The sequence below is a fragment of the Alligator sinensis genome, unplaced genomic scaffold (genome assembly GCF_000455745.1).
Source record: "Alligator sinensis unplaced genomic scaffold, ASM45574v1 scaffold971_1, whole genome shotgun sequence".
In the NCBI taxonomy this organism is placed as follows: domain Eukaryota; kingdom Metazoa; phylum Chordata; order Crocodylia; family Alligatoridae; genus Alligator; species Alligator sinensis.
In genome coordinates this window covers 801102-811223 of record NW_005842559.1, presented here as the reverse complement: position 1 = coordinate 811223, position 10122 = coordinate 801102, and the positions used below count along the sequence as shown (strand labels likewise).

General features: G+C 39.4%; 1 protein-coding gene across 7 annotated transcripts in view; it reads right to left on the bottom strand.

The window, feature by feature from the left end:
- Nucleotides 1–10122, bottom strand: part of MYO9A (myosin IXA) — a 320527-nt gene that overhangs the window by 209295 nt on the left and 101110 nt on the right. For all 7 annotated transcript variants that reach the window (XM_025214001.1, XM_014524020.2, XM_014524018.2 and 4 more), the window contains 2 exons: nucleotides 7316–7410; nucleotides 3118–3180 (listed from right to left, as the gene is read on the bottom strand). In XM_025214001.1, the coding sequence (XP_025069786.1) occupies nucleotides 3118–3180; nucleotides 7316–7410 (158 nt within the window). The remainder of the gene's footprint in view (nucleotides 1–3117; nucleotides 3181–7315; nucleotides 7411–10122) is intronic.

Sequence of the window (10122 nt, the reverse complement as noted above, 5' to 3'; positions counted from 1 at the left end):
TGAAAAAAAGAGCAAAAGTAGTTTATACAGAATATTGAAAAATGTTACACTAGCTCCCTGGCTACTCAACTGTGAAACAGCTTGAAAACTAAATGATCAGCTTTGCCTCTAGTTCTAACCACCCAGTTCAAACTTATGGACACTAACAATCAAGTATATTAAACAACAGAGACATGAGATTGTAATTTTTACTTCTTTTAATTAATGGCTGCTGAAAACCACAGGTGTGACTGGACCCAATGCTGACAGGAATCATTAAGATGTCTTTGAGAGAGGGCAAACTACTAGCAATTTAAAACATACAGTAGTCTGACCTTTAGTCCAGGAATCATTGCTCACTGCCAAAAATCCAGCCACTGTTGCCCTGCCACTAACCTCCCTTTATTTGGAGGGATTTCTGATAAGTCATTGATAGCCAATTCTAACTGCACACAAAGCTTCTCCCAAATTTCTGAGCCCCTGACCACAGGCTTCATGTTTGCACGTAACAAGCCAACTAATACTAGTGACATTAATGGATGACCTCCTTTTGTATATGGATAGAGATGAAACATTACTTATGTTATGTGAAAAAGTCACCTGGAGAAGGAACCTGAAGCTGACATGAAATAAAAACTATGTGTAAACAAATATGCAGAAAGCAAGAAAATTAGAGAAGAAATTATTATTATATGATGGGAAATTATTTCACAGAAGACCTTTATAGATCAAGGCTGTGCCAAACGGGGAGATATTGGGCTACAGGGAGGTTACCGAGTTCAGCCTTGAGACTAATTTTATTTAATATTTCCATCAATAACCTTGGCACAAAATCAAGAGTGCGTTAATGAAATTTGCTGATGACACAAAGTTGAGAGCAGTATCTGAATATCAATGCAGGAAGAAAAAGGTGACTTTGGGGACTGTAGTAACTAAACAGGATGAAATTCAATAGTGCAAAGTGCAAGACCATGCGTTTAGGGACCAATAACAAGAATTTCTGCTGTAAGCTAGAAGTTCATCAGCTAGAAATGGCTGAGAGAGAAAGGGAGATCAGAGTGTTCTAGCTGATCATAAGATGACTATGGATGACCAGTATGATACAGCCTTGAAAAAGGCAAAGACATCTGCAATTTCCAGTAGAAATAGGCAAGTCTGGATGTCCCTGTATGAGGCACTGGTGAGACATAACCCAGTACTTGACACCTGTGTTTAAGAAAGAAAAATTCAATCTAGAACAAGTGTAAAGGATAACTATGCTGATCAGGCGACTAGGAGCCATGGCAACAATGATCTCCATGATATACCTGGGCCACCTCAGTGAAGCATTTAAGGTGGAGTTTAGGATCAAGCTCATAAAAGGGACTATGTTAAGTGGTTGTCTACAACAGCAGGGCATGCAACTCAACAACCCACAACATTTCTTTCAGTCCTAAGCTTCTACATTCAAGAGCCTCGAGGATGAAACTATCAAGCTTCTAAAATAGACTTCAAAAAATCTGTAGATGATACTGGGAAAAATTACATATTGTGGGGGGGGTTGTTATGCTTTTTTCTTTGAAAGCTACATTCAGAACTTTGGTGGTGCACAAAACAAATGATTCGGGACACATGGAATCACTGTTTGGATGAACTGTTCAGCATAGGTTTTTGAACTTTTGTCTACAAGATCAGTCTGGAAAAGAATCAGGAAATAAAAAGAGGAGACAGAAGAAAGCCAAAAGGGAAGGGCCACATGTTAGGGGATAGAAATTTGAAGTATGATATAGGAGAGCAGGAGAATATACAGTGAGAGTGTATGGGGGGAAAACCCCCCCAGAGAATCTTCTTTCAAGATCTCCTGAGAACATGAAGTGTCTCTCCCTAGGGAGTCTGGACTGTTCAACAGACCTGTGGAATAAGTAAAGATCATATATACTATATGCATATACTATATGCAGCCTCCCAGTTTCTTAAGCAACACTAAAAAAACTGTAATTACATCCCAGCCTCTCTCGGGAATATATAGTGGCAGAATCGCATCTGTTGAAGAACTTCGATAGAGTTTATAGACTCCCATCATCCTATTCCCTTTCTCCCATCCTGACCAGGTTCTACTCTCTTAAAAGATACAAGTCTGTTGAGATGGGATCCAGCTCCTCAATCACATTTAAGCTAAAATCCATGTAAGCTTATCATATAGTTGCTTCATAACATTTGCCTGTCTAGCTCCAAATCCAACTTAGAAGACCTGGACTTCATTTACATAGCTTTATATTGGAAAAGGACTTAATTACCTACAGTGACAGCCCAGACTTTTGTGTCTTACACCAGCAGCAATATTACGTAAAGGGAGCAGCTGAGACTATTGCTTACATCCACTGCTATAAATGATCAAAGTGCAGAACAATGGAGTATTAGGCCCTTTATACTCTCTGAAGACACAGCTACTCCAAGAATAATTTTATGAAAGACCTCCTAGACAATGTGATGATGCTTGATAAATGCATGTAACTAATAAATCAATTCCAAAATGTCAATGAGCTTCCTTACAATGTATCAATAACTCTACTGATATAGCTCTGAAAGAGAGGGCTGAACATTCTGAAAACCCTAACCTGGCTCTGAAGGAGGCCATGATTAGGCAAAAGAAAATGATTTAATTTTATTACTACTTATTACACACATTACCATAGCACCTAATAGCCTGACGACAGGCCTCTATTGTGTAAGAAGCTGTGTACAACTCATAGATAGTCCTTGATTCAAAATAATGCAGGAGGAGTGCAATTTATACTACTTGGGCTTGTAGAACTCCAATAGCAGCTACCGAGAGCTTTGGGTATGCCACAAATATAAAAGTGGGCATTGTATGGTCCATTCTCCCTTTGATGTGAATAATTCCTGTTAAAATTAACAGTAGTTATGACGCACATGATGAGAGGAGATTTTAAACCTGCGTATCCAGCTGACCAGAGCACTGCACCTTTATATTAATTATACATTAGATTGTCACAGCACAAGTAACTTTTCTACCGACTGAATTAGCATAACATGTAGGACTATGAAACACAGAAGTTACAATTAAAACAGCATTTTAAAGCTACCTGTGCCACGCACCGAATCAACTTACTAAACTTTTAAAGTATAGGCTCTTACCGCTCATTGTGTTCCTGATAAACTAGCCTGGATTTCTCCAGCAGATACTTTTCAACATAGGCTCTGAAAGAAAAAAAAAATTATACAGACATGCATACATACATATACACATATACATATTCATTGCTCCAGTGTTCTTAAATGAACACAGCCTTATTGTGACTTCTACTATGCAAAAAAGGACATATTTGTATTTTAGCCTTATTTCACTTAGTTGTATAAATTTCTTCCTGGGCAGAACAAGTCCAATATTATGTTTGGCTTTTGAGGTTTTGGTTTGATACAAAGCCAAAACTAACATGGATATGAAATCCATGATCTCTGATGAGTGAGCCCAAGGCAGTGAATGCAGAGAGAATTCCTGAAAGAAACCAAAGAATCTAAGATACTGATTTAACCTAAAGCCAGTAAAACAAAGTTGCCTGCAAACCATCTACACCTAAGAGTAACACCGGCTCCTTTAAGGCCTTGATGCAGCGAAGAAACATGTGAAAGAAGCTGTCTTCCCAGGCAGATGTTGACTTCAGGATCAGAACCCATATTATTATTATTCCCTTTCATATTACAACTATTCTTTGTACAGGAATTTTGTGTTATTATGCAATGGCTACAGTCAGAAAAGTCTGGATACCGTATGTCATAACAAGGTGCTTTTAGAGTTGCTTTTCTACCACCACCTCCAGTTTGAGAAAATGGATTCAAATGTAATTATTACATGAAGTGGAAATCTGTGCTCACAGCAATTTTTCTTTCCTCCTGGGACTTCACAATAAGCCACTGACACATGCACCAGAATGTTTTGTAACAGTTTTTGCACCACTACATAGGAGAAGCAGGCTCTATCAATAACAGGATGATGCTTTTGAGATTTACGAAAGTCAGAGAAGAAAAATGGGGCTTGTGCTATAGCAAAGTCAGTACTATTTCATTAATGTTCAAGCATATTAGAGACACCTAGAAGGATTTGTCACTTATCCTCAGTGAGAAAGCATAAAACAGACTGAATGCTCTTCCCACTGTTTCCTTTGTATTCCTTTTGTAGTCCTTAAATCACAGGTTCTTGTTTTACCAATTTATTCTTTCAGATAAAATTCCTTGTAGAGTCTATGCTTGGGGCAGTAATGCCAACTCTCACAAAATTATCATGAAAGTTGCAATTGCTAAATAAAATTAAGTCCGACTCATGAACTCACGACAGAACTCTGAAATCTTCTGGCACGTCTCTCGCCCAACTGGGCCGGAGCTGCAAAGTCCCCAGGAGCCTGGGCAGGAGCAGGACTCAGCCACAAAGGGGTGCAGGGAGCCCTGCCAGGTAAGCACGGAGCCCGGAGCCAAAACCGGGTTGGGGGGGGGGGGGGAAGGGGTCCGGGGGGGGGAAGGGATCAGGGGGAGACTGCTCAGGCCGCATACATGAGGAGCCAGGAGGAGAGGGGTTTAGAACAGAGCATCTCATGATTCACATACCAAATCTCTTGATTTACGAGTGTCTCCTGATTTTTGACATGGTGAGGTTGGCAGTACTGCTGGGGCAATGGAAAAGGTAGTACGTACTTTAGAGTGTTTGTGCTGAGCGAGGAGTAACCAACCAAAACATCATTTCTGCCCCCACTAGGAAAAGGGATGCTTTGGCCAGGTACTCCTTGCTCAGCACAAACACTCTAAAGCAGGCAAACTCTGAGAAAGGCTCTCTTTTCTAGTAAGTATACAAAAAAAGAAAAACAAATTAAACTTAAAAAGTAAGCAACCCAGCTATGTGTTTTAACCCATCTGGACGTTTAACAATATTAATATTTACAAGGTTGAGCATTCCAACAGGGGGAATTTCTAAGAGTGGAGGTCTGGCCCACAGTCTTAATTCTGCCACACAACAGATGTAGGCACATTTTATGGTAAACAAAATGGCATGGAAGTTTAGGGTGAATTAATGTAACATGGATACAGAAGCACAAAATACCTAAATAAAATGTGTTAAAATTAAGAGTGTAAAAAACTTTAATTTTGGGAATTTCTCCCCTGCTGAGTACTTCCTTTCCATAAATTTAGTATTGCACACTGCATCAGTGTTTTTATAGATAGGATTTTCCCCTCCAAAGAAACAAAACAGGAAGGAAAGAACCATTTGTTTTACAACGTGTTCAAACTGTCCTTGAAATACTGCTCATTGTTTTAATTCGCTTATAAATGCTGCAAGCACCTTTGCTTATGAACTTGTTTGTTATGAAGATAAGGTTCCTTGGGTGAATTTGATATCTTTTATTAGACCAACCCAAATGGTTGGAGAATAGTTATTAAGCAAGCTTTCGGGTTCAAAAACCCTTCGTCAGGCTAAGGAAGCTGCAGCAGTTGGCGTGTGCTCTTCCTGGATGGAATGAAAAGTAAAGAAGCCAGGGGCTGGGCTGGGCTGGGGGGTCAGCTGCCAGGGAGCCTGTAATGTGTCATAAATCCAATGTCTATGTTTAGTCCGTGATCTCTAGTATCCAGCAGGTTGATGAAGTGGAGTTCACAGGCTCGTCTCTGGGAAGTGTTGTGTAAGTTTCCCTTGAACACATTTGCCCCCTCTTCAGCTCTGAAGTACTTAACTTTAATCATTTGCTGTGGCCCTTTGACTTCAAAACTATATGGTCAACTGCTTTGCTTAACATGGGGCTCTGGTTGGTGCAATCCAGCCTGTCAAGTTTACAGCCTTTTCTAAGCTTGCCCATTCCAATAATCAAATGCCTAACAGTGATTTTCCAGAACTGCACGTGCAAAAAATAGAGTTATGTTTGCACTTCTTGTTTCTATAACTATTATATACATTGGTAATTCTCCCCCTTTTCAGACCCAAGGTACCTCTGAAATGGCACAAGGCATCCCTGGGAAAATAGCAGCTCCTATTTTTCATTTGTTCTTTGATTTTGCAAAATAATAGAGCAATTTTTTGGCTGCAAAAAATTCAGAAAGACCACAAGTCAGAATGTTTTTAAGGATTCCCAAAATCTTTGGGTTTACCTTGTGAATTACGTTTGCACACCTAAGCAGTGCTAACTGGTTGGTACCCCACAGCACCCTTGAAAGGGTCTCAAGGCACCCTGGGGTGCCAAGGCACCTTGGTAGAGAATCACTGACATATATCATAGCAGAAGGCAGGGTAGATTTGCACCTTCTAGACTAACTAAATCAGATGCATAGTATAAGCTTTCATCACAGAGACATCACAACAAACAGCCTGTACAACACAGACACAGATTTAGCACTGACTCCAAAAGTCTACCTTTATATGGGAAAACCCCCAATATTTTATGCTCCCAAAGACTGAAGAAAGACATTTCTAAAGGAGGTAGATTTCTTCTGATGAATTATACTAAACTGCAATTTGCAGATATGCACTGATTGTCAATGGATGCTGGCACCACACAGCTGAGATGCACTATGAAAAAGTGTTACATAAATTAAAAGTATGTTTAAGAAAATTGCCTAACCAATTTAGCTGTTTGAAATAAAAGAGAAATGTTATCTTTTTTCCCCCCCGATTACTACCACCTTATCATTATAAGATAGATGCTGGGTTTTGTTTTAAGAGAGCATTTAAAAATAAAAGAGAATCTCAATGTTTCAGTACCCAAGACAGTAAAGAGTGATATTTGTCTCCTGGGAAACAAGCAAGAGGGTAGATACACCTTTTTACTTGGCCCAGGGCAGTAAGTTCAAAATACTGGAAGAAACATAGCTACATTGTATGGCACCCTAGACAGTCTAGTCTATCCTGCTCCACAGCAGGGCTATTTAGCCAGGGCAAAGCATTGCATATTCTAAATGCTAAAGAACGTAAATCCATTTTTTGAATCAGAATAAAGAAACGGAATACAAGTTATATTTTCATTATGGAGGTTTGGTTATCCAATTGCAGTTATGACTGACTGGAGTTGAGAAGCTAAACCACATATACTGTGATGGAAACACCAGGGTAAATTAGACAGCTGGCTAGCTAAACGTCAGTTCAGGTACGTCTCAACTACATGGCAGTCACTTCTGTGACCACAATACAGACATACCCATATCTTTATATTACGTGTAAAATACAACAGCTGGGCCTAAAACATAAAGAAGACAGTTAGCCGTCTAGGCCACATATTACGGATACTGCATGTCAGAATAGCAGTACAGACCATGCATCTAAAATTCAAAACCTTGAGCTACTGCTGATTGTGCCACTTACCCCCGCACTGTGCCTGTCTCCTGGTAATTCACTTGAATGAATTTGCCAAAGCGACTCGAGTTGTTGTTATGTGCTGTCTTTGCATTTCCAAATGCCTGTCAAAATAAAAGGGAGATTGTTTCAAAATCTACAACTCATGTCTAGGTTATTTACATATACATTACAAACTTTTTTTTGGAACAGTCATCACTACACAATTAATGAAAGAAAGCCTAGCAAAGAGCGTCTCTGTGATCCTGTATGGAGGTCCCCAACATTTTTTCCCCTCCCAGCAGAGGGCCAAATTTAGATTTGTTGTCTATACCTCAGGCTAGGCTGCTTATGGCTCCAAACTTTGATAATGATCACTGTAAACAACAATCAAGCCAAAAACTGACAAACATTTGGAAAAACAAACTTTTATTGTTTGCAACCTAAAAAAAAAAAAAAAAAAAAAAAAAAAATTAAAATTGGCACATGCAAAAAAGATTGAAACCAGGAACTTCAGGGTGGATGGCAGGGCCCCAATCCTTGTTGTGGCAACACAACACCAGACCCTTCACTGCCACCCGCCCCAAGGCATGCATGTGCCCGCCACCAGCAAATAGCAGGGCTAGGGCTCCACGGACACCAGAACAGCCACTTGCAGCCTCCCAGCTGCCTGCCACAGCCGGCCCAGATTCTGGGCAGGCCCCTGCCACCCATCACAGAACCCAAGATGCTTGTGGCAAGCAGTGGGGAGACGTCAGGCAGCTGCACTGACGTCCGCGAAGCCCCAACACGGCTCGTTGCACGCATGCCTTGGGGCGAACAGCAGGGGTGGGGTAGAGGCTGCACTGCCACAAGGATCGAGATCCTCCGAACTCCCCTGCCATCTGCCCAAAGGAGCACGTACCAAGCAAAATATTTGCCTGTGTGAGCCACAGCCTGGCACTCATTGCCTACCCAATTTAAACTAACTTAGGCATAATATTTACAGTTTCCAGTTAGCTTGAGATGAAACATTGCACCTGTTTCCTGCTGCCCCAGAAGCTAATTTCAAGCGGTGTGTACATATACAATGAATGTATACAAACGTTTTGTTATGTTTAACTGAATTACAACTTCCATCTAAATGCGGCCAGACAATTCCCACGTAAAAAAAAATTATCATGCAGCAAATTAATGCATCAGTTGCCATATAACAACATAAGGAGAAAATGAAAACATTAAAAATCTGAATGGATGTTTATTAAGCTATATGTGTATATACATCTTCATATTTATTTATGCAATTAATGCATTTTCCTGGGTATATGGAAGAAGATTTCTTTTTGCTAAATGTCCTATATGCTTGCACATCTACATGGTTTAATAGTTATACCAAACAATTAAATTGTGCCATGCTTTTAGGAAATTACTATAAAATACTGATGCAAGGCAAGATGAAAATCAATGCTCTAAATTAAGGTTTTCCTGCCTCCTGATTTGAATGATGATTACAAATCAACCGCTTAAATCACCCTGAATCAATCCACCCGGGCTTTCATACATCAAAACCACTGCATGCAAGCATAACCTTCTGCTAGAACAAAAATCAATGCTAAGCATGGATTAGATTCCTCCTGTACTATTAGTAAGTCCCTCAAGTACATAATGAGTTACCTGCAGAACCACCATACAGACATTAATTGTATGGAGACCTTTTGGATAAATACAGGAATTCAGTTTCTCCCACAAGACATTTTTTTCATTTATAACAGAATAGACTTTAATAATCTATCATGATCAAGATTTTAAAAGTAAAATCCTTCAAATTATATTTTACTTCTTAGTTTTGCAACCAAAGAAAAAAAGAACATCAATATTCTACTTTCATATTTACCAAAACCTTAAATTTAGTGATGCAGCCTGGTGATGAGCATATTTCAGGTTAGTAAAGACTCCTAAGTCAATATGATCAGGAAAAAGAAATAAAAAATAAAAATAAAATAAAATAAAAAATGAAACCAACAAAATAAAATAAAATCAGATTCTAACCAGACCAGCTGTTCTTGAGTAATCAGACCAGTGGGAAGCAGAGTGGTTGGCCTTCCGACTCCAGTAACACAGGACTGGCCTGACAGGCAGAGCATGGAGTTAACACAAGGATGTTTAAACCAAGAAAGATGAAGTATGGTTTAATAAAATAGAACGAGCAGTTCTCTCAAGGCTGCAGTTATACATTTGCATATATTTGGGTTCTAACCAAATCAGTGAAGTGAAACACAAATGTCCGTTATCATGCATGTCATTAAATCTAGGTGGTGCACTATTAAGCATGTTTATTAATAGAATAATCCAAAAAAATATTCTGAATTTTAATAAATATATTAAACAAATACTGCTTTGCAAACAAATAAAAAATGATGCTTTAGCCAAGAATACCAAGGAAGGAAGAGGAAAGAAAAAAACATGCTAAAGTAATGTGATGAAGAAGCATCAGGTCACACAGAAACACATTCTACCTTTCTTTGCAGCAGTTTATTAATATACTAATAACTTTTTCTAGTCCTACAAATATTAATACTATAGCAACGCATTGCTCCATGCAGCACAATCAGCATAAAAAAGGAGGCAACGTTGTCTAGCACACTTTACTGGGAATCATAGAAAATGAGGGTGGGAAGGGACCTCAGGAGATCATCTAGTCCAACCCCCTGCTCAAAGCAGGACCAGCGCCAACTAGATTATCCCAAGCAAGGCTTTGTCTAGCCGGGTCTTAAAAACCTCCACAGAATTTGGAAACCCAGCTTCTATTTCTGGCACTGTATGTGATCTTCCACATGATCACAAATCATTTCACTACC